Source organism: Euleptes europaea, chromosome 18, assembly GCF_029931775.1.
Source record: "Euleptes europaea isolate rEulEur1 chromosome 18, rEulEur1.hap1, whole genome shotgun sequence".
In the NCBI taxonomy this organism is placed as follows: domain Eukaryota; kingdom Metazoa; phylum Chordata; class Lepidosauria; order Squamata; family Sphaerodactylidae; genus Euleptes; species Euleptes europaea.
The window spans coordinates 23,180,566-23,205,646 of record NC_079329.1 but is presented as its reverse complement, the minus strand read 5'-3'; the positions used below and the strand labels follow the sequence as shown (position 1 = coordinate 23,205,646).

At 46.8% G+C, this 25,081-nt stretch overlaps 1 protein-coding gene across 2 annotated transcripts in view; it reads right to left on the bottom strand.

The window, feature by feature from the left end:
• The window catches only part of MPP2 (MAGUK p55 scaffold protein 2), a 65,945-nt gene extending 41,164 nt beyond the window's left edge, over window positions 1-24,781 (bottom strand). The window contains exons 1-2 of one of the 2 annotated variants that reach the window (XM_056863199.1): window positions 24,685-24,781; window positions 2,809-2,924 (exon numbers count right to left, since the gene is read on the bottom strand). In XM_056863199.1, coding sequence (XP_056719177.1) covers window positions 2,809-2,924; window positions 24,685-24,715 — 147 coding nt within the window. In that variant the 5' untranslated portion in view covers window positions 24,716-24,781. The remainder of the gene's footprint in view (window positions 1-2,808; window positions 2,925-24,684) is intronic. The other variant, XM_056863200.1, reaches the window with a different exon arrangement.
• Window positions 24,782-25,081: the final 300 nt, after the last annotated feature.

Genomic DNA, 25,081 nt, shown 5'->3' with positions numbered 1-25,081 from the left:
CCTCAAAAACCTCCCGCCAGTGGTGAAGAGGGACCTGGCAACCCTAGGTGGTGGGGTGGGGGACAGGAGTGCCTCAGCCCACTGCGCTGCAAGCCTGATCAGGAATGGGCCCTCCTCACAGCATTTTAAAACGGTGTCAAAATGGCGGCATCCTTGTGGTGGCCATAAGGATGCTGTCAGGTCTCATTTGGCCTACAGAAGCAGGCATATAATGAACCAGAAAAAGTGGATGTTGACCAAAAGCACTGAGGTGCATTGGTAGGGTTGCTAACCTCCAGGTACTAGCTGGAGATCTACTGCTATTACAACTGATCTCCTGCCAATAGAGATCAGTTCACCTGGAGAAAATGGCCGCTTTGGCAATTGGACTCTATAGCATTGAAGTCCCTCCCCAAACCCTGCCCTCCTTAGGCTGCTCCAAAAACCTCCCGCCGGTGGTGAAGAGGGACCTGGCAACCCTATGCATTGGATTGGTTAACAAAGACATTCCAAGGAACTTAATCCACAAATATGCAACAGTTCATGGAGAAACAAGGATATATCTTTATTAAAAAAAATTGTTGGGGAGAGACAAACATGTCTAGACATTATGACTATGGGAAGAGGACAGAAAGGGGGAAGAGACAATTACATCACGGGCCATGCAAGAACCAGTGGTGTTAAACAGGGAAATCTTAGGTGAAATATTAATGTATTCCCAAAGGCAAAGGAGGCAACTGGCAAAGGAGTTTGTGGAATCTCCATCTTTGGAGACTTGCCATGGTCTGTCACGGATAGCAGGCATAAGATGTCTCGCTTTGGACAGGATTTTGGACCACATGAGCCATTAGAAATCTTCCAGCTCTTTGGTGCTATGAAAGGTCCTCAGCCCAGGTCCAGAGGATTCTCCTTCTTGGTTATTTCCCATGACACCTGGATGGCTTGGACCCGGCACTGAGAAAATATTCTGCACCTAGCCTCTGGTGAACCCTTGCTCAAGCTGAGACCTTGAAGATGTGCCAATTAAATCATTGATAATGCTTTGTAGGACAATTGCTGTCAAAGTATGGAGAAAGCAGGTGTGTGTACAAGGGAAGAGCAGATATAGCAACTTTTTCTGGGTGAAAGGGGAAAACAGAGAGGGAGGACCCCAAAATTCATTCAGCTATTTTGGAAGGGAGACACAAAAAGTTACCTTATGGTGAACGTTTATGCCCCTTTTCTGATGGGAGTATAGAGACCCTCCAACATGTCATGTTTGACTGTAAAATTTATAGTAAGATACGAGAAGCCATTTCCTATGTATAAGCTGGTTTCCCAGGAAGATCCAGAGCAATCCATCTCTCTAACATGCTCTCAGATAAGGACATGGAGCTAACTTTTTAAGTGGCCAAATTTGGATGGCAAGCTATGAGGACTAGGCGTGCATGGTTGAACTCAACAGTTGATTTTAGACTTATATTTATGTTGATTCCAATTATGTATTATATTTTAAAATCATGCTCTCAACAGCTTTTTATGAGTGACAAGTTTTTATTGAGGTATATACTTGCTATCCTTTTTATGTATGTATATGTATATTTATATATATCTTTTATTTGCTGGTCTTGGACCGTATTAAACTTATTATTATTCATTCAGGGCAAGATTAAGAAAGGTGCGGTGGGAGAAGGGCCAGTTCTCGGGCCAGGCCACTTAAGTGACTGCTTGCGGCACCCCAGTGAGGATGGTGCTGCCACACTGCAGCCATGAACACCTTGCTCCCAGAGACCACTGGCTTCACCTCCTGGGCCCATGATGCCACTGATGGCCAGATCCAGGCCCAGCCCCTGTGGTAGGGCTGCCAGGTGGCTTGGAATGGCAGGCAATTGCCATCTGTCGGCCAGCTCATAGCAAAGATTGAGCGCAGCCGTGAACGACACGATCCCGTCACTTTCAGTTTACTTCTGGAAGCACCTGTCAGGCATGGCCTGAGAAAGGAGTGTTGTGGTTTCTCCAGCTGCTAGCCAAGGCCAGCTATAGCCCTGCAAACAACGTGTTTAGACTGAACTCTGTGGGAATGCCGGTAGAATCCTACCTCCCTGACAGCTCCTGGGAGGGGGGTTGCCATGGCATCCAGATCTACCCCAATTTCCCTATGCTCTTCCATATATGCCCTGTACTGTGCTTGTAGTTTTCATTAGTGTCCATTTGACTCTTCGCTTCCGTAAACCTGTGTTTTTTCCAATAAATCAACTCTCTTTGGACTGCTTGTCTGTGGATGTCTGTTTATGGGATTATCATGGGACTAGAGCTCACAGCACCGCAGTGCGATAGGACGATTTGCCACTCAAATGGGTGTTTGAGAGGTAAACAGGGTTGCCAACCTCCAGGCACTAGCTGGGGATCTCCTGCTATTACAGCTGATCTCCAGCCAATAGAGATCAGTTCACCTGGAGAAAATGGCTGTTTTGGCAATTGGACTCTATGACATTGAAGTCCCTCCCCTCCCCAATCCACACCCTCCTCAGGCTCTACTCCAAAAATCTCCAGGTATTTCCCAACCAGGAGCTGGCAACCCTAGTGGTAAATCATCCCATTGCACTGTGGCACTTCTGGAAGTAAACTGGAAGTGACGGGATCGTGTCACTCGTGGCCGTGGCCGTGCGATCCCCTCCCCAAAAATCTCTTGCTGGAGGAGGGGAGGACCTGGCAAGGTACAAGGGTTTGGCCTAGACCATGGTGATGGCGGCTCAGGTCCAGGAGGCAATCAGACGAGAGTGGGTATAACTGCATCTGTAGGTACTGTTCAGCTAGTGTCTCCGGCCCCGCTACCCCAGTCAACTGTACCTTAGCCAATGATCTTACTATTGGACTCTCCATGAGGCCACGGAGAAAGATGAGGTCCAGGTCTCCTGCTCCCATGTTGGGGAGGTCACTCAGGTTGTCCAGGACTTGTTGCATGGCTGTGTAGAGAAACAAGGGCAGTGTTGTTAATTATTAAATAGAGTAACAATTCCCTGTTGCCCGGGGGGGGGGCAAAGAATGTGCGAAGAACTTGTCTCCAATCGGACAGCACGTGTTATCCAACTCTCACTTCAACATCACTCTTTTTTCTTTGCTCAACAACTGCCTTCAGAGCAAATTGTGTTTATCAAACTTTAAAAAGAAACACCTTCTACTTACGATTATGGAAAGCAAGCAAGCAAGCAAGCAAGCAAGCCAGCTCTGGAAGACTACACCTGTACAGAAAGCAGAACGGTTACGGTGTCCATTCTTGCCAGTGAAATCCAAGCCCCACCGGGAGAAAATGAACGTAATGCGATTCCCTTCTGGTCATTTATTTTATTTATTTGTTTTATTACATTTCTACCCCGCTCTCCCCAACCCGGAGGTCACGCTCAGTGCGGCTTACACAGTCTAAAACACAATAAAACCATAACCCATTAAAAATAGTTTAAAAGACAATTTAAAAGAGCCTAATAATGCCCCTCAATGGCGCCAAAACTCCAGAGAAAGAAATCTGCAGGTAACAGATGAATCTAACCACTCCCTAAGGTGGTATCGAAGGGGTGGTACTCAGCAGTGGGGCAGGGGAGGGGAAGGACTAGGGAGGCCAGTAATTATAACGAGAACCGTCGCTGGCCTCAACCATAAGCCCGGAGGAATAGCTCCGTCTCGCAGGCCCTGAGGAATTCTTGAAGGTCCCGCAGGGCCCTGATCTCACTAGGGAGGCTATTCCACCAGGCAGGGGGCAGGGCCGAGAAAGCCCTGGCGATGGCCGAGGCCAGCCGGATACTCCTTGGGCCAGGGATCAACAGCAACTTGGTATTACATGAACGTAAGCTTCTCTGGGGAACATACCAGGAGAGGCGATCCTGTAGATACAAGAGTCCCAGACAGTGTAAGGCTTTAAAGGTTATAACCAGCACCTTGAACCTGACCGGATATTCCAGTTGGAGCCAGTGCACGCTGCCCCAACCAAGGAAGAGAGGAGGGGAAAGGAATAGGGATGTGAACTTTGAGGTGATCGGATCGAAAGAGTTGCCAGCGGGGTGAGAAATACCTGGAGATTTGGGGGGTGAAACCTGAAGAGGGTAGGGCGTGGGGAGGGAAGGAACCTCAGTGGGGTATAGAGTCCACCTTCCAAAGCAGACGTTTTTCTCCAGGGGGCCTGATCCCTGTAACCGGGAGACCAGTTGTAATACCAGGAGATCTCCAGCCACCACCTGGAGACTGGCAACCTTACTGATCGAGAGCTGCCTCGTGTGCAATTGCGGTAGTTCGAACAAAGTTATGATTCTGCCTTTGGTGGGTGTGTTTGCCCAGAAGTTCTCAGTAAGTCCTATTAAGTACAGCAGGAACGGCTGCTGGGATTCAGTTTCTGGCAGATTGTAGAACAAACAGAACACCATCAATGCTAGTGGAAATTAGGGTGGAAAAGACCTCCACGGCAAACAAAATGGTGACTTTTTGCTTCTAGCACTTACATGAAGTCAGCCTGGTTGAGGGGGTGGCTTGAGGCTAGAGCTATGTTTGCTTTTTTTCCAGTGTGCCTCAGAACTTCCTGCACTTAGTGAAATCTCAAGGTAAAGTCTGCTAAAATCCAAACTGGATACAAAGAAATATGCTTTCTGCTCAAAAGGAAATGCAACATTGTAAGATAGAGAGAAGCAACCATAGTACCTCTCAATGTAATGTAAACCTAAGGTAAGGTCCCCTGTGCAAGCACCGGGTCATTCCTGACCCATGGGGTGACATCACATCCTGACGTTTACTAGGCAGACTTTTTTTACAGGGTGGTTTGCCAGTGCCTTCCCCAGTCATCTTCCCTTTACCCCCAGCAAGCTGAGTAGGTAAGCCTATATCACAAGTTGCACCCTGTAACGACAAGCTATCCCTCAGCTTTAAATACAAATGGGAAAGAAAAGCCATGTTGAAGCTCTCCTCCCTCCCAAAGGGGAGAGCGCAAGCAGGCCCATCTGTGCAACCGACAGCATGGCGCCGTCGTCCATTTCGGATCCACCAATTAATTGGAGGACAATTTTAATTAGCGACTCAAGCCCTGGGCTGATTATCATCTCCCAGCAGAAAGTCAACAAAAGCTTACAGCCCTACTTCTTTGGCATAAAACGGCTCAAACTGCCATCCCCCCCTTTAAACCCCCACATTTCCTGAGAGGATAAAGGAGCACCGGAGGGTGGGCACCGTGCCCGGCCATGCATGCACACAGAGCAGCGGGCAGAACAAGCAACATCTGTAGTCCCGGAGTGGCCGCGGCAGAGAGCCGCAGACAGCTGCCTCGTCCCGTGCTGACACATTCATTAATACAGGATGAAAGGGGGGCTTTGCATACAGCCCATCGACTGGACAGGCGGGGAGTCTTCAGAGGATGCTTGGGCCGATCATTCTGGAACGAGAGCACCGCCGGGCTAGACAGTCGTCCCTTCCAAAGCCAGGACGTGTATGACAGGCGCTAACTGCTGAGAATTGTGGAGACGTGTGCATTTGCATTTATTTGTTTATATCCCACTTTTCTCTCCAGTGGGGATGCAAAGTGCCTTAGAACTAGGGTTGCCCACTCCCCCCCCCCCGGCCGCCGGCAGGGGACGGAGGGTAAGGTTGCAAGATTCAGGCCCGTGAACGCACTAGCAACTTAACTTGCAATTTAAAAGTGTCCCGTACACAAGCAACCAACACGACTTAAAATTTCTGTTCCCACCGCGACGCCTTCCTCCGCTGTATTAGATAAAATTCGTATGTTTTCCCCTTGCACTCCCCGATTTAGAGCGTATTTTTTGGAAGAGAAACGAGGGTAGCGCTTCCACCATCACAGTAATGACCACCATCAAATTCCCACGCATGCACGGCAGCATTCACGTGCCAGCTCGAAGGAGCATTGTGGTTGGCTGAGGTGGTAGCCTGCCAGCAATTGGTCCAGCGTCAGTGCCAGGGGAAATTTAGGAAAATTTGCGGGGCACTTCATAACAGTTGCAGGAAAGCCGGTTTAAAAAATGGTGCCAAAAAGGGGACAAACAAAACCTGTGATTGTAATGCAGGGAAGGAGTTTTACTTTGGGAAAGTTAAACTTGCCGCCATCCCACCCCTCACATCTGCCTTTGCCTAAACGGTCAAAAATAAAGCGATGTTGCACATCGCCTCCAACAAACCCTCCCGATCAAACGACATGACGTGGGCATAAGTGCTTTGGCAACTGGACTCTATGGCATTGAACTCTCTCCTCTCTCCAAACCCCATCCTCCTCAGGCTCCGCCCCCAAATCTCCAGGTATTTCCCAACCTGGAGCTGGAAACCCTACCTTGATGGGCCAAAGGTCTCATTCATAGGGTTACCAACCTCTGGGTACTAGCTGGAGATCTCCTGCTATTACAATTGATCTCCAGCCAATAGAGATCAGTTCACCTGGAGAAAATGGTGCTTTGGCAATTGGACTCTATGACATTGAAGTCCCTCCCCTCCCAAACCCCGTCCTCCTCTGGCTCTGCCCCCAAAACCTCTCATTGGTGGCAGAGAGGGACCTGGCAACCCTACACATTTAGTACAAGGCAGCTTCAGGTGTTCCTTTTCCTTAGTCAATCCATTGCTTATCTTGGCTTACCTTTTCTCTCTTTTGGGGACTTATTTCCATTCTCCTCCCCTTCTCAACCACTATGGATGAGTAGTTGCCAAAGGAGAAAGATGACAAACATAGATTAAATGACAGACAGATGGCGAAAGGTGGCCAGGGACTTCCTTCTTCCCAATCTTTGCTGATGATTCCCTTCAGCATTCTCTGCTTATCAGTCAGGGAGCATCACAACTTTCAATAGCTTGGCTTGTTTTGGATGAGATGAATGCAACCTGCAGCCATGCTCTGAAAGCACATCCACATGACAAGCCATATTTCAACAGACTCAACTCTCACAACTTTTCCCAAAACAAACCGAGGAAATAGATTTGTGACAAGGAACAGCAGACAAAAAATCCATCAAAATAAGAACAAACGTATGTTTAACAACTATATCCATTCCAGTTTCTTACACAGGACTCCTGCCTGAATGATCTGCTACACCCCTACAACTCCTGCTCTCCCTCCGGTTATTAAAAAATCTCTGCAAGAAGACTTTCAACGCCACATACATCTGATGAAGTGAGTTCCAATTCACAAAACTGCATGCTGGTATAACTTGGTTAGCCTTTAAAGGACTGCGGGACTTGTGTTTTATTTAGTTGGAAGCATGGAGTGGCTGGGGAAAGAAGTTACAGTTTTCCCAGGTCTGGGCTACAAGCCAGTTACCAAATTCAAATTCAAAAACCTTTATTGGCATAACAAATCATACAAGGTATTCCAGAATTTGGCAAATGATAAAAACATCAATATCAAAATCTGTAGCAATAGATATGAATAAAATGAGGTATGCCGGAGTACAGTGAATATAAGGTATATATAGAAAATGAGTGTCTACAAGTAACCGGAATAGCAGCTATTATATTTTTTGTTTGATTTTTATCGTTAGAGCTTGCTTCAAAAACATGGCTACTATTTCTGTAGTTTCTGGATCATACCCGTTCAGTAAAAGTCTAAACAAAGAGTGGGGGGAAGAGTTCCTATCCAAAATTGATGGCATTAAAATTTAGTACGTAGGTCTGCTAGCATTTCACATTCCAATAAAATATGATAAATGGAGTCTATCTGATTCAAGCCACAGCCACAAATTCTCTTTTCCAAAGGGGTACCATTAAATCTCCCGAATAAAACCGCCGATGGAAAGGCATTTAGTCTAGCTAACATAAAGGCCCTGCGGAGGGAAGGATCACTTAGAAAGTAGAAGTAATCCTGTAGGAATCCAAAATTGGCAGAAAGACCCAATTTGGATGAAGAACAAGATAAAGGAGTTGCAGACAGGGTTGTTTGTCTTTCATGGTCAAGTAGTCTTTGCTTAATAACTCAGAAAATGGTTTGGCTGTCCAGCATCAATAAATTGTCTATATCTAATCCCAAGGTTTTCAGTTTGTGTGGGATAAGCGTGAACCACTCTATATCTGCAGCTTCTTTTAATAAAAGGGGAGTAAGATTATTTTCATTTGGAGAAAAATGCATCTTAATCCAGTATTTAAAAGTTGAGAGCCAAGCTTTGGTCTCTAAAGTCATCATTCCAGTTTCACTATGGATAGATTGGAATGGGACACAACTAGGAAGTCCTAGTATTTGGCGGAGGAAGGAAGTCTGTACAGCTTCCAAATTTTTATTCAATGCTTCTATCCAGACAGGTATTCCATACAGTAGTTGTGCCAAAATCTTAACTGTAAAAATATGAATAGCTGCAGGTACATATTGGTTCCCTTTTAAGTAAAAAAATAGTTTAATCTGTGACGCTGAATATTTAGCTAAGTTGATGACATTATTTCTGTGATTTGTCCAAGTTAAATTGTAGTTAAAACTGAGACCCAAATATTTAAAAGTCTTGACCTGCTCTATTGGTACATTGTCGATGGACCATTTTGAAAGATGCCAGCTTTTGGTGAAAACTAGAATTTTGGTTTTGGCACAATTAATTTGCAATTTGTTATGTTTACAATAATCGGTGAACAGTTGTAGGTGTCTTAATAAGCCGACCCTTGTAAAAGATAAAATAGCGGGGTCACCGGCGTAAAGTAACAGTGGAATTTTCAGGTTTCCAATCTTAGGGGAATGGCCATCAATTGAGTTAAAAATCTTTGGAAGAAAGCCAGTTACCATAACACAGTCACAGTTTTTTTGTGTGAAGTTTTAAGTTGAGCTTGAATGATGCACTGGGAAAGTTGAAGAGAATCTTTGTCTTGGTGGGTGGGGGGTGGCTCTCAACAGGCGTGACTGTGTTAAGCCAGTTGCCATAACACAGTCACGCCTGTTGAGAGCCACCCCCCACCCACCAAGACAAAGATTCTCTTCAACTTTCCCAGTGCATCATTCAAGCTCAACTAAAACTTCACACAAAAACTTCACATGAGAGCTAGCGTGGTGTAGTGGTTAAGAGCGGCCGACTCTAATCTGGGAAACTGGATTTGATTCCCCACTCCTCCACATGAAGCCTGCTGGGTAGGGTTGCCAACCTACAGGTACTAGCTGGCGATCTCCTGCTATTACAACCGATCTTCAGCCGATAGAGATCAGTTCACCTGGAGAAAATGGCAGCTTTGGCAATTGGACTCTATGGCATTGAAGTTCCTCCCCTCCCCAGACTCCACCTTCCTCAGCCTCTGCCCCCAAAACTCTCCCCAGTGGCGAAGAGGGACCTGGCAACCCTACTGCTGGGTGATCTTGGGCAGTCACAGTGTCTGTTGTGGGGGGTGGGGGGGGATAGGTGATTGTAAGCCGGTTTGAGACTCCTTAAAAAAGGTAAAGAAAAGTGGGATATAAAAAAAAAACTCTTCTTCAAATCACTGGTCTTGCCCAGAGCTGCTGGCCCCGATGGTGAGCAGTAGAGTTGTCAACCTCCAGGTGATAGCTGGATCTCCCCCATTATTATACTCTTCCCTCCTCAAGCTCCACCCCCAAAATCTCCAGGTATTTCCCAACCCAGTGTGGTGTAGTGGTTAAGAGCGGTGGTTTGGAGCAGTGCACTCTGATCTGGAGAACCGGGTTTGATTCCCCACTCCTCCACATGAGCAGCAGAGGCTAATCTGGTGAACTGATTTGTTTCCCGCTCCTTCACATAAAGCCAGCTGGGTGACCTTGGGCTAGTCACATCTCTCTTAGAGCTCTCTCAGCCCTACCTGCCTCACGGGGTGTCTGTTGTGGGGGGGAAGGGAAGGTGATTGTAAGCCGGTTTGATTCTCCCTTAAGTGGTAGAGAAAGTCGGCATATAAACACTAACTCTTCTACTTCTTCAACCCAGAGCTGTCAACCCTTGTGATCAGGGTTCCAGTATTTGGCCCCAACCAGCCCCCTTCTCTTGGCAGCCCTAAATATAGGCCACTTATTTCAATTCTGCAATCAACTGGGTTTTGTTTCCTTTCATTCCTTGTGACATTGTATGGATGGGGTAAGGTAGGATGGCAGGGGGGAGCCCGCGGTCTCCTCCAGCCTCTATCACTAACACAAAATTACAGTTTCCAAGATTCCTTGGGAGGCACCCTGATGACTACAATCCACATGTGACAGAGGAAAATTGGCACCCTTGGTTACATATTAAATGAATGAGGGGCTCAACGCTTAGCACCAAATAAGCCGCTTCCAAAATAGCTGGGGGGGAAGGCATGTTATGAAAGATCAGCTTACAATTTGTTATTTCCTCAAAGCCTAGAAAGCACTTTTTTAATATACTTGGACCATGAAATGTCATCTCTTGATTATCATACAGGATCTTCCTCCCCAGAACTGAAAAGGAACAAAGTTGTTAGACCCAGTTTCCAAGTCCAATAGTAATGCACAACTCAGAACGGCTGGCTGGAAAGCGGCAGCGTCGGTTGATTTTAGTGATTGTCAGCAAGTTGGACAGAGAGAGAGAGGAAGATGATGAAGATGAAGAGTTGGTTTTTATATGCCAACTTTCACACCACTGAAGAATCAAATCTGGTTCTCCAGATCAGAGTCCACTGCTCCAAACCACTGCTCTTAATAGGGTTGCCAACCTCCAGGTGCTAGCTGGAGATCTCCTGCTGTTACAACTGATCTCCAGCCGATAGAGATCAGTTCATCTGGAGAAAATGGCCGCTTTGGCAATTGGACTCTATGGCATGGAAGTCCCTCCCCTCCCCAAACCCTGACTTCCTCAGGCTCCGCCCGAAAAACCTCCCACTGGCGGAGAAGAGGGATCTGGCAACCCTAGCTCTTAACCACTACACCATGCCGAATGCATTACTCAGGGCTGGTTGTTTCTGCACGGAAAGGGGAGGGGAAAATGGGTCAAAAATCTATCAGGTTTCAAATTTGTAACAAAGATACGAATTAGACATACCTTAATCTGGAAGCTGCAGTAGGGTTGCCATCTCTGGGCTGGGACATACCTGGAGATTTTGGAAATGGAGCCCGGGGAGGGCAGGATTTGGGGAGGGAGGGAACCTCTGCAGGGTACAATGCCATACAGTCCACCCTCCAAAGCAGCCATTTTCTCCAGATGAATTGAACACTATTGTCTGGAGATCTGTTGTAATAGTGGAAGATCTAAGATAATACTGGCAACCCTAAGCTGCACCCATTACCAATTTTGGCAAAAATATCTGAGATAATAAGGATGTGCGCTCAAAGAGGTGGACCAAATAGCTCTAGGAATGTAAAAAGGGCACAATTTCATTCCCGTCAAAACCAACAGGAAGAGGCATAATAATATACTGAAATATAGGTACACAGCTTTCAGGTTACACAAAACCCTTCATTGTACAGATCTCTGAGGAAGAGGCCTGTGTAACTAGCCAGCTTGCCTATTTCTGAGGCAAGAGAAAGTAGCAACTGATGCGGAATGAATGTGGAAGAGTGCTGCGTTGCACCTCAGGCTTGCCACAGAGATGCTGGCAGGAAGGTCAGCCCTGCAAAGAATCTGTTCCTCCACACGCCCTTGTCGTTATGCAGGCAGTGATGTACATTGCGTTTGCTGTCACCTTGCGAATTATTATGGCCCCAGAGACTCACAGGCTCAGTTCAGACATACTGCAAATTATGGTTAGTGTGATTATATGAAAGTAAGTCACTCCATTAACTAAGGCTATTTGGATCTTGCAGACCAGGATCTGAAACCACAATTTGGACCTGGCATATTAACCACAGGTAGTATCTGTGATGTATAAACACAGGTGGTAGTGGAACGTGCTGTCAAGTCGCAGCTGACTTATGCCAACCCTGTAGGGTTTTCAAGGCAAGAGACGAACCGAGGTAGTTTGCCATTGCCATGACAGAGGTCTATAAAATTATGCATGGTTTGGAGAGAGTGGACAGAGAGACGTTTTTCTCCCTCTCCTATAATACTAGAATGCGGGGTCATCTGTTGAAGCTGGAGGGTGACAGATTTAAAACAGATAAAAGGAAGTATTTTTTCACACAACGCATAGTTCAATTGAGGAACTCCCTGCCCCAGGATGTGGTGATGGCTGCCAACTTGGAAGGCTTTAAGAGGGGAGTGGACATATTCATGGGGTATTCATGGCTATTGGTTAAAATGGGTACTAGTCATGCTGCATACCTATTCTCTCTAGTATCAGAGGAGCAGGCCTATTATATTAGGTGCTGTGGAACACAGGCAGGATGGTGCTGCTGCAGTTGTGTTGTTTGTGGGCTTCCCAGAGGCACCTGGTTGGCCACTGTGTGAACAGGCTGCTGGACTTGATGGCCCTAGGTCTGATCCAGCAGGGGCTTTCTTATGTGCTTCCTCTGAATAGTGATCCTGGACTGCCTTGGTGGTCTCCCATCCAAGTGCTAACCAGGGCCAATCCTGCTTGACTTCCAAGACCTGATGAGATTAGGCTAGCCTGGGCCATGCAGGGCGGGGTATAGAAACCCTGATCTAATATTGGTTTGTTCCCCAGCTCCGCCCTCACATGGACTCTTGGACTCCAGAGACACCTGGCCAGAACAAAGGTTAACAAAACCAGCAACTGTCGAGGAAACCCAGAATTCGAGCAATTGTCCGCAAGCCGAATCCTGGTTTCACCATCATTAAAACAAACTTTGATTTCATATTATGGGGAGGGGCTGTGGCTTCGCGATAGAGCCTCTGCTTGGCATGCAGAAGATCCCCAGTTCAATCCCTGGCATCTCCAGTTAAAGGGACTAGGCAAGCAGGTGGTGTGAAAGTCCTCAGCCTGAGACCCTGGAGAGCCGCTGCTGGTCTGAGTTGACAATACTGACTTGGATGGATCAAGGGCCTGATTCAGTATAAGGCAGCTTCATATTATGCCCAAACTGAGCCATATTATAAGAAATGTCTCCCGCAAGGGCTGGGAAAGGCAGTGAATGAACAGACCCCACTTACAGATATACCATTAAAGACACCACATTAGGTCCAGCCTACCCTCTCTGCCTTTGTTTCCCTTTCTCTTTTGCTAAGCAGGCTGTTCTTTCCCAGCCCGGAAGAGACAGCTAGCAGCATCTCATGGCTTTCACAGATTCAGCACGGTTAAATATTCCTAGCTGGGACCACAGGGTAGGCGGAAGAAGACATCATCATCATTATTGTTATTATTATTATATCTTTCTACATGATTCAGGGTGGATATTTCCTACCATCTCTACGAAGCTCCGATTCTTGGGGGGAAGCTAGGAACATCTCTTCCAAGAACAGGTCGTCCACTGGCCTGCCACTCATAGCCATCTTCTGGAAAAGATGCGGAGGGAGCCCTCTTCCCGTCTGCAGCTGTGGCAACCGTCTCTGGGTACCGCTCAGTTTTGTAAGGAAACCCAGGGTGAGGAAAGGCAGCGTTCTGCCTGCACTCTTTCCCTTCCCCTCTGTCTCTCTAAATGATCACAAAAGGAGACCAAGCGGCTCCGCAAAACGCCAGCCAATCGGGAACAAAGGATCCAGAAAGGTGTATGCCGGGCAGACAGAAAGTGAGAACGGAAGAGTGAGACTTGTTAAGGGAGGTGGCGCCGTTGGTGCGCCACTGGGTTGTCGAACAAATGTGGACTCAGCTCTGGAACAACAACCAAGGATCAGCGTCTGGGCTAGATGCCACGGGCTGGATTCTCGACTCGCGTGTGTTTTGCAAGCATGGAAACCATTGATGATTGCCAGACTTAAATGCATGAGTGAGAAGAGACAATTAAAATCTAAGACTGGGACAAGAAACATTCAAGGCACCCCCTACCTCCGGCTGCATAGGCAATTAGAAATTGGATTCCAGCACCTAGAATCCAGAGTCTTGAGCTCCTAATGAGAATGCCAATGGTGCCTATACATTTCACATCATTTCCAGTTAAGGGGGAATTTTATTATCTACACTGTTCGGGAGAGGAGGGATTAAGGTCATGCCTGCCCCTCCCCACATATTCATCATCGAAACATGCACAGACCCCTAAATGCCCTGGGGAAAAGGACAGTGTAGACTATGCATTTTGTCAAGTTGGAATCTGTTCCGATACTGCTATTTATTTTATTGCCTTAACACTACCTGTTTTTACTTGATGCTTAATGCTACTGTTTTTGTCATTTTAGATGTTTCTTTTTTAATTCTTCAAAAGCTGCCTTGCATATTCTTTTACCAACTGGTGGAGCGCCAGGGACCCCAATAAGGAAAAAGCAAATACATAATACCCCAACTGGTAAATTGCTTTTCTGCAGAGATCTGCTGCTTCAAAATTCCATCTCGGGCCTACGTACCTGAAAAGAAGACCAGTTTTGATCCCAGGTGATGTGCCAATCAAGAAAAAGCAGAGGCAGTCTTAAATTCATTTTCAAGTTAAAGTTATATACAGAATTTTAAAAAACCCTATTGTGTATATTTTATTTAATTGTTAATTATTAGATTTTTTTTTTTTTAGGTCACCAGCGTTCACCCAAAGGGTCTCGCAGCGACTTAAAATAGTATAAGTGAGTTTAAAACAACATATAAGCTGCTAACAATTATAAAATATTAACATTAAAATATTAAACTTTCAAAATATGCAGCTTGTACCCTCCCACTAATAAAACACCCCAAACTTGTGGATTACACTCCAAAAGCCAACCTGAACAATTCGTCCTTGCATGCCCTGCAGAAACTAAATCAGTCCCACACTGTAGGGGCCACAACTGTGAAGGCCCTTCTCCTGGTGACATTTTTAAGGCAGATCATGTTACATTCAGGGTTGTCTTCCTTCGGGTAAACATGATCTCCTTTCCCCAGGCATGTCTCTAGGGTTGCCAACCTCCAGGTGGTAGCTGGAGATCTCCGCTATTACAACTGATCTCCAGGTGACAGAAATCAGTTCACCTGGACTTTGGAGGGTGAACTACATGGCATTATGCCCCATTATCCCCTACCCAATCCCCACCCTCCTCAGGCTCTGTCCCCCATCTCCAGGTATTTCCCAATCCAGAGCTGGTAACCCTATACATCTCTAGGTCCAGCCGACAGACCTGGGAGCTCCATAATTTCCAAGAATGCATGGGCCCAATTCAGATCTCCTGCTATTACAACTGGAGATCAGTTGTAATAGCAGGAGATCTCCAGCTAGTACCTGGAGGCTTAAGCCTCCCTCCATGCCAGTTTCCTAACTCGAAATGGCACCGGGGGCTGCTATTGCCCTGTCAGGGAATCTTAATGTACACTGATGAGCCACGAGTTACATTTCCTTGACTAGGCAAACAGTGGCTCTCCAGAGATATTTCAGGTCAGGAAAATAACACATATACATACATAGATAGTTATTGGCATAGATAGTTATGGTGAAAATAACACATTCAGGAAGGTTTAAGCCTCCTCTCACTGCAACCTCAATTCAGATTTGGGCCTGCACGTGTCTTGGAAGTATGAAACTCCCAGAACCCAGGGACATACCCATGTATTGTATAGTTGGCCCCACATACCTAACCATGGGTGAACATCTCTTCCCTACATGTTATAAAGTAGGACAGTTAGGGTTACCAGGTCCCCTTTTGCCATCGGTGGGAGGTTTGGGGTGGAGCCTGAGGCAGGAGGGGTTTGGGGAGGGGAGGGGCTTCAATGCCATAGAGTTCAATTGCCAAAGGGGCCATTTTCTCCAGGGGAACTGATCTATATCAGCTGGAGATCAGTTGTAATAGCAGGCCATGTCCAGCTACTACCGGGAGGTTGGCAACCCTAAGGGTAGTGCTTTTCAAACTGTGGGTCGTGACCTCAAAATGGGTCACAATGTTCTTGTAGGTAGCACATGGAGCACAAACTCCTAAGCTGGCCGAGGCCCTGGGTCCCCAAGTGCCTGAGAATTACGTTTCAAAACTTGCCGGGAGCCCTGAACACAAAACTCCCAGGGCGCACATGGTTTGGCAGGACCTGGAGTGGATCCTGTAATAGTACAAGCATCGGTAGACCCTCAGGCCAGACTTAAGCATCAGGCAACATTAATGTCCAGTTCTAGGTCAACAACCCATAATCCTGAAGTGTGAAAGATATTTGTGTTGTGGTACTTGCTGGGGTTTCGGGATAGGATCTTGGCACTGTTAGTCCCTGAATGCCCGTTCTGGGAAGTTTCAGAGGGGTCTTGTTACCGACCACTCTTGCCCCCCAACTAGGGTTGCCAAGTCCCTCTTCACCAACAGCGGGAGGTTTAGGGGGCAGGGCCTGAGGAGGGAGGGGTTTGGGGAGGGGAGGGGCTTCAATGCCATAGAGTCCAATTGCCAAAGGGGCCATTTTCTCTAGGTGAACTGATCTCTGTCGGCTGGAGATCAGTTATAATAGCAGGAGATCTCCAGCTAGTACCTGGAGGTTGGCAACCCTACCCCCAACCGAGCTCTACTAGCCGAAGGATTTCCCCCCAGGAAACCATCAGCGTTCTAATCTCTTTAAGATGCCTGACTGATTTTTTTTTCTACTCCTCCCCTTCTACCGTGCTTATTCTATTACATCCCCGTTTCTGTGGCAACGGGGGAAGAGATTTGCATCCAAGGTTACACTAAACCAGCAGGGATTGCACTGTAGATTTTTAAAGAGGTACCAACACTGTCCATAATAACCCTGGCCTCCCAAGATGAATGCCATAGTTCACGTGTCACGTATAGGAGCGGATAGGGGGTCTTCCATAAGGAGAGAAAGGCATTGGAGAGATTAACATCTAATACTGCGTTCCCCGTTGAGGTCAGAGTCAGGGCAGGAAGAGGCGGTGGGGAAATCTGCAGATTGCAACACAGCCTGGTGAGTCTAGGGCAGGGACAGATTGGTCTTTGGTGGCATTATGTGGACGCAGCTCCGGCAGAATCTGACTTTTTAGTCCCCAGTAATGGGCAGATATGGTGCTCAGAGCAGTAAAATACTGGCTTGTTAGGAAGCCCAAATGATAGCTTCCTATGTTCCGGGACACAAGGGGATTCCCGGTCAAGAGTGCAGTTGTGTGGGGAAGGAAAGACAGATTCGTTTAGGTCCAAAGGCCTACTCTAGGATATGTTTGATTTTAACGTGTGAAAATGCAATATGCTGCAAGAACATTTGTGGCACGTTTCTATGTGTGTGTGTGTTCAGTGACGTCAAGTCGCTTCCGACTCATGGCAACCCTTTGAATGAAAGTCCTCCAAAATGTCCTATCTTTGACAGCACGTTTCTATAGACCTCATTAAAAACGGTAGCGGTGTTATTGATATAGGACAAAAAGCAATTCATTTTAAAGCTTTATTTCTGTATCAGGTTCCCAGAGACGTCCAATGCCCAAGCAATCATTCGGGTGCCAAGTCAGAGGGTAGGGTAAACTTCCAGATACTAGCTGGAGATCTCCTGCTATTACAACTGATCTCCAGTTGATAAAGATCAGCTCACCTGGATAAAATGGCCACTTTGGCAATTGGACTCTATGGCATTGAAGTCCCTCCCCTCCCCTCCTCAGGCTCCCCCCCAAGAAATCTCCAGGTATTTCCCAACCCGGAGCTGGCAACCCTATCTGAGAGGGAGCACTGAAAAAAACTGCATGTGTCCCTGTGCCTCTAACATCCCACCATGGGCAAGCAAGCCACTGTTGCCCAGCTTTGGACCCAAGCCAGGTAGCAAAGGTGGGGAGGGCAGCTCCTCTTGTGCCCCACTGGGTGCAAGGACCTGAGCTGGGCAGCAGGTATGGAAGAGACACCTTCTCTCTTCAGGGATGAGGCATCTGCTAGGAAGCTTCCTCAAACCCAAGCCAGGCGGCAGACGTGGGAGATCTGTACATCTCCTTCCATGGTGGTTCCCTGCCCCTGTGCCTCACCTGACCACCTCAGATCCAAGACAGCTACTCCCGTAACCCATCCTTCATTCCAGAAGAGGCAGTATTGTAAGGGACACTCAAGAGCATTCCTCAAAAAAACTCTATGGAAACCCTGGAGTTTTGGGGGAAGAATGGCAGAGTGTCACTGGCATTTCCGGGATAAACCCAGAAGTGATGGGGATTGAGCCCCCCCCCCTCAACTGGCCTACTTCCACCCATCAGAGAGCTGAGGGGCAGTGGGCAGCCTGGTGAGTTGGCGGCAGGCAGTTGGGAACCCTATTTCCAGGGAAACAGCAATGCTTAGACTCAAGCAACAGTATCATTACTCTATGAGGGGAAGGATGTCTTCTGCCTTCATAGCTTGCATCTCAGACACCTGGTCTGGCACTTTCACCATTGTATGCAATTAACCAGCTTAGGCAGCAGCACTTGGATTACAAGACGGGTCTCCTTCATAAGCGCTAGATCCCGAGATGAGACTTAATTGTACAAACAAACAACCAGAGGCTTACAGGGCAGGGCTGACAGTGGGAAAGCGCTGAGGGTGACTGGAAATTTGCACACCTTACTAGCAAAAGCATGAAATATATCAGTCAGTGGTGAATGACAGCTCTACATGAACTGGTGAGGAGAGGTCACGGTGGTTGGCTTGGCTTCTTGATCTTAATAAATTTGTGGGCCCCATTTGCCTATAGGGTAGGGTTGCCAGGTGCCTCTTCACCACCTGTGGGAGATTTTTGGGGCGGAGCCTTAGGAGGACTAAAAGGGGAGGGACTTCAGTGCCATAGAGTCCAATTACCAAAGCGGCCATTTTCTTCAGGTGAACTGGTCTCTATTGGCTGGAGAGCAGTTGTAATAGCAGGAGATCTCCAGCTAGTACCTGGAGGTTGGCAACCCTACTATAGGGTGGCAAAGAGGGACCTGGCAAAGAGGGACCTGGCAAAGAGGGACCTGGCAACCCTATTTCACCTTATATAACTATAAAGCCATGTGATATTAGGTCCACAGCAAGAAGAGGTGGGGTGTATCACCATACTGGCTTGTTCCAGCATATTCAAATTATGAAAAAAATAATATTGCGTGCAGTAATTCTTTAAAGCTCTGGTGAACATGAGCAGATAATCTATTTAGCAACACCATGGATTGATTGTTTTGGAATGACACCACTAACTCTGACAAGTGACCGAACATCAGAGTTCTTTTAGAGACTCCAGTTTTGTAACACCTTACAATTCTCTATGGATAAAACAGAATTAGAGCTTTTTTAATTAAAAAATAAATAAATTCCTTGCAGCAACATTATAATCTGTTGCAGAACCCCACTGGGTGGTAAACCCTACTTTGAACCCATCTTTTCAACAAGCCAGCAATTTCCAATGTAATATGTTCATCCAGAAAAAAAAGAAGCTGCCCTGTACAGCTAGGGTTGCCAACCTCCAGGTGGTGGCAGGAGATCTCCTGCTATTACAACTGATCCAAACCGATAGAGATCAGTTCCCCTGCTGAAAATGTCCGCTTTGGCAATTGGACTCTATGGCATTGAAATCCCTCCCCAAACCCTGCCTCCTCAGGCTCTGCCCGAAAAACCTCCCGCCGGTGGCGAAAAGGAACTTGGCAACCCTATGTACATCAAAGCACGGGTGTGTTAAATTCAGTATTCCCCCCCCCCCCTCGCTGGCAGTGGCTCTCTGGGGAGTCTCAAGTGGAAGTCTTTCACAAGAACCAGTTCGAACTCTTTAATGGAAGATGCCAGGGATTGAGCCTGGATCCTCCTGCGTGCAAAAGTGACGCTCCAACACCGAAGCGTAGCGACCTTGTCTCTCAGCTAATGAACACAGGAAGCTGCCTTCTGCCGAGTCAGACCCTTGGTCTATCAAGGTCAGAATCGTCTGCTCTGACTGGCAGCTGCTCCGCAGGTGGAGGTCTTTCACATCACCGACTACTTGATCCTTTTAACTGGAGATTTGCCGGGGATTGGATCTGGGAACTTTTGCATGCCAAGCAGATAGCTCTACCCCTGAGCCACAGCCCCTGTACTTACATATTTCAAACTTGAAAGTAACCATTAATCAATTCAGGTTCTAGTCCCCCAGCAGCTTCCTGGCAGAACTTGCCTTCTAATTCATCCCCCCCCCCCCATCAGCCTCAGAACTGCTTTCCTGTTGCTTCCTCCCGTGTCACTTGGGTAATGGAGCAACAACGTTCCTCTGGAAAGAAACCAGTGCATCGGCCAGACGCTTGATACACAAATTACAGGAGCAGCGTGACAAGAACCCACAGGGAAGATATAAATCAAACAATTATGAATCAGTTCTGTGACTTAGCTTCTCAGCTACCACATCTACTCGCAATTTATGTGCGAGGCGTCAGCAGAATTAATTGCTACAGGGCGTAGCTGCGATCAGGAATTTAGCAAGATTTCAGAGGACAGGGCGGAACGTTGAGGGATAATTGAGTAAAAAAAAAATACCAGCAAGGCAACAACATTGCACATTTGTCGACAGATTATTAATATTAAGGGATTGGGCATGAGAAAGACCGCAAAGTTCCCCTGGTTTCCTGGAGAATTAAGAAGAAGAGTTGTTTTTTATTTGCTGACTTTCTCTACCACTTAAGGAAGAATCAAACCGGTTTACAATCACCTTCCCTTCCGCTCCCAAAACAGACACCCTGTGAGGTAGGTGGGGCTGAGAGAGCTCTAAGAGAGCTGTGACTAGCCAAAGGTCACCCTTCATGGCTTCATGTGTACGAGTGGGGAAACCAACCCGGTTCACCAGATGAGAATCCGCCGCTCAGGTGGACGAGTAGAGAATCAAACCCGGTTCTCCAGATTAGAGTCCACCACTCCTAACTACCGCTCTTAACTACTACACCATACTGGCTCTCATATTATTAACAAATATTAAGCCATTCAACAAGACGCTAAATGGAGTGTGTCTCTTTGTTGGTTTCTCAAGATGCTGGACTAAAGCTTACAATCTGAGCTCCCATTGTCCAAATCTGTCATTTCTGGGGGGAATCTGCAAGTGACAGCAGGCAGCTCTAGGAGTTGCCAGAAACCACAGAGTTTTACTAGAGTGCTTGCAGCAACTCCTAGAGCTATCCACCACCATCCCTTGCCTAAACAATTGCCTGCCAATCAACCGAGCTGCCTGCTGACCAGCTGATGGTCAGCAGGCGAAAGCAGGAAGGGGAGAGTGATCCCTCCGCCCATGCGCGCTCCTGGCACAATACTGAGTTTACTCACGATTCTGAGTTTACTGTTACTTCTGGGTTTAGAGTGGGATGCTCTAGCCACTACTTTACCAGTCTGGCTACACCATTAACATGGTGAGCTTAATTAAACTGTGGGTTCATGTTGTGCCTGAATCAAACCAACATGAATTGAAAGTGTGCTCTGCAGTACACATGTATAGCTAAACAGTACAAGGGAACCAGAGCAGTGGCGAGCAAACCTCGAGATATTGGTAACAGCTTATGAGTTCTTCTCAGTGAAGAGCCCCCAACAGATTTGCAAGCAAGCCCCCAGGTCTCCCATAATCAGTTGGAAAATCAATGTTCTGCAGCTTGGAGCAGTAAAGAGACCCCCGCTGCTCCTCCCCCCAGTGGTATTTTGGAATTTAATGAAGAAAAAGGCACTTAGGCGAGACCCATTAATAAAGCTAGTCAGAGCATATACATTGAAGAGGGGGAAATCTAAAAATGTTAGAAGTGTTTTTCCCCCCCATAACTAAAGCTGCCAAATGAAACTCCAGGGAATGTCTAGGAAGCAAATATACATAGGATTTCATACACAAGCCTTTTCAGACATCCTTCAATTACTATCACCCCAGGATAGGGTCGCCAGGTACTCCTTGGCAACTAATGGGGAAGGGATGGGATGGTGGCGTCTTACCAGTCGTAAATGGAGGCCTCGGCATCGTTGGAGCATTGACATAGCTTCCAGAAGTGACATCGTCCCATTGAAAATGATGTTGGAGATGCTCTGGTATTTGGGCAAAACGCTATGGTAAAAACAGCTTCTACCATCGAGATTTTGCCCAAATACCAGAGGGTCTCCCACATTGTTGGGGCCATGATGACGTCACTTCCGGAAGTGACGTCAACGCGCCAATTGAGCCGAGGCCAAGCCCTCAATTTGGTGTTGGTAAGACACCCCCCTCTGGCCAGCTGAATGACAGCGGGAGAAGGGGCCCAATGGAGGGGATACCCCACCCCCAGAGGGGGCCTGGCAACCCTACCCCAAGATGCTAGTGGCTCCATGGATGAAACATTCACACCCCACATGTTACCTGTGTGTTTTGCCTGCAAGGGAAACAGCAGCTGAAAGCGGGTGAGGGACCGAACTCATGAAAACAGGGTTTTAAAAAGGGGGGGTTACCTTCCTTACATGCTACTATCCCTTATCTGGACCCCACTCCCAGAATGGCTGCTATTCTGCACCCCACAAAATGCTGTTATGCCCCCCACTTACATCTTTTTCAGCAACAGTCAGTCAAACCCTTGGTCTATCAAGGTCCATTTAATTTGTTCAGAAAAGATCTGAACCTAGGGGTGAGCAGTGTAGTAGCCAAGTTTACAGATGACACAAAATTATTCTGGATGGTGAAAATCTAGGCTGACTATGAAGAACTCCAGGAAGATCTCATAAATAGGGTGAGTGGGCAACAATGGGGCCAATGAAGTTCATTTTTGGTAAATTTAACTTTTAAGTTATGCTAATGGAGTTTGAACTTGCCAAGACTGAGATTAAGGGGAAAAGATTTTAATTATATTTGCTCTAAGTTGTCAAAAAGGGATAACAGCTGTTTAACCTCTGGTACCTTGTGTTTCTTTGACCCATTCTTAATTAATTGACAGCTGGTTGTATGCAGATATGTTTCTGGGGAAACAATCCCAACTATTCCAAGGTGAAGTTTTACATGTTCCCACAAGAGACTTCCACCTACAGCTGGTTATATGAGTTTAAACTGACAGCCTGTTGTATCTATGAGAAAATGTCACAGTAGAGGGAAAGAGATCTTGGGGTCACAGTAGATAGCTCAATGAAAATGTTGACCCAGTCAACAAACTCTATGTTGGGGATGACTAGGAAATGGATTGAAAAGAAAACACCCAATATTATAATGCCCTTGTATAGATCTATGGTGCAGCCTCATTTAGAATATTGTGTGCAATGCTGGTCACTGTTATCTCAAAAAGGACACTGCAGAAGTGGACAACCAAGATGATTAGGCTACTAGCCATGGTAAGTAAAAGGCATCTCTACATTCAGCGGCAGTAAACCTCTGAATACCGATGCCAGGAGGCAACATCAGGGGAAGGCTTTGACCTCTATGCCATGTCATTGACCCGCCACAATAACTGCTTAGGCCACTGTGTGAGACAAGCTGGACTAAATGGACCACTGGTCTGATCCAGCAGAGCTCTTCTTATGTTCTTACAGTCAGAATCGTCTCTGACTGGCAGCGGCTCTCCATGGTCTCGGGCAGAGATTTTTCACAACGCCTACTCTGAACCTTATAACTGGAGATGCTGGGGATTGAACCTGGGACCTTCTGCATGCAAAGCAGATGCTGTACCATTGAACCACATTCCAGTTAGGCCCTTGAAAGAGACCAGAAAAATATTTTTCTCTGACTCTAGAATATTACCTGTAGGCAGGGTTACGCAGCCACTTTATTGCAATGAACTGTGAAACAACAACATAAAGGAAGTGGCGCCTGCCCAGCTTCACTTCACTACTGCTGGGGATTTCCATGGACCTTTGTCTGCAAGTTGTCTGGTTTGTTTTGCTTCCTCGCAGGGCAGCAGGAATTAATTTCCACCTGCTGTGGGCAGGAAGAAGTTTCCCTGCATGGTTTTTAGAAGGTACAATCAGGCAGTTTGGAATCTAGAATCATTTTATTACTATCTACTGTCTCGGAAAACAGTGATTACACAAATTAGCGGCTTACAGGAACAGACAGCAAATGCATGTGTTTTGTGGAACATGGGTTTGTTTCCTGGAAACATTTGAGTATGTATGGGTTTTTTGGCAGAATCATTGCAAAACAGTGAAAAGTTGAGAACATAAGAAACAGCCCCGGTGGATCAGACCAATGGTCCATTTAGTCTAGTAACCTCTTTTACACAGCAACCAACCACATGCCTCTGGAATAGGGATGCCAGGTCCCCCCTATCCACCGGGGGGAGGGAGGGCAGTGTTGCCAGCTCCGGGTTGGGGGACTCCTGGAGATTTGAGGGTGGAGCCTGAGGAGGACAGGGACCTCAGGGGGGTACAACACCATAGACTCCACCCTCCAAAGCATCCCTTTTCTCCAAGGGAACGGATCTCTGTAGTCTGGAGATGACGGCAGGGCCAAAGAGGCCAAATAATGCCAAAAAATTCAGCATTATTCAGGATCTGCTTTTTCAGAACTGTAATTCACAGGTCCCATGTGAAGGTTGGCATCCCTACCCTGGAAGGCCTCTGTACCAATTTATGACCAGAGGTACCATGCCTCTGTTCATGAAGTTCCATCACTGTAAAATAGGCGTTTATAAATTTATCCTTAATGAAATTGTCTGATTTGCTTTTAAAGCCATCTCTGTTCATGATCACTACATCCTTGTGGCAGGGAGTTCCACAAGTTGCACGGTGCGACTTTTGCCTGCCTAGAATCTCCTGCCCATCCACTTCATTGGTTGCCCCAGAGTATTATGAAAGAGGGAGAAAAAGCTCTCTTGGGCCACTTTCTTTGCCCCCTACCTAATTTTAGAACAGATTTCAGGAATACCCCCTTTTCAGCACTTAAGGAGTGGAGAAGGTTTTTTTAAAAAACTATTGTGTGTCAGATGTATGCTTCTTTTTGGGGACCCCCCCTCCTAAAATGGACTGGAATGTAGAGATAGAAGCTGTCGGTTACCTGTCTCGGAGTTGGTCGCAGCAACAGGCATCTCAATGGGTGGGGAATGTTCGTTTGGCTTTGGAAATGACCAGTCTTCGGTGCTTCCAGTTCTTGATGATGCTGAGAATAGAGGAGAAATTGAACAGCCCACCCAGGAAAGATGGTCCAAAGAAATTTCCCTTGCACCAGAAACCCTTTGTGATGCTTAGGCATTTCTCTCCTACGTGCAGTTTGTGTCAATATTAGCCTGTGGTTGTTTCTTTAAAAAGAAAAGCCTGGGTATTTGTAGGACCTTAAAGACCAACTAATATTCGGTTAACAGCACAAGCTGTCATAGACTCTGGCCTCCCTTATCTCACAATGAATCAAACTGAACAACAGCAAGCACAAAAAGGCAACCGCGTGAATTTTAAAA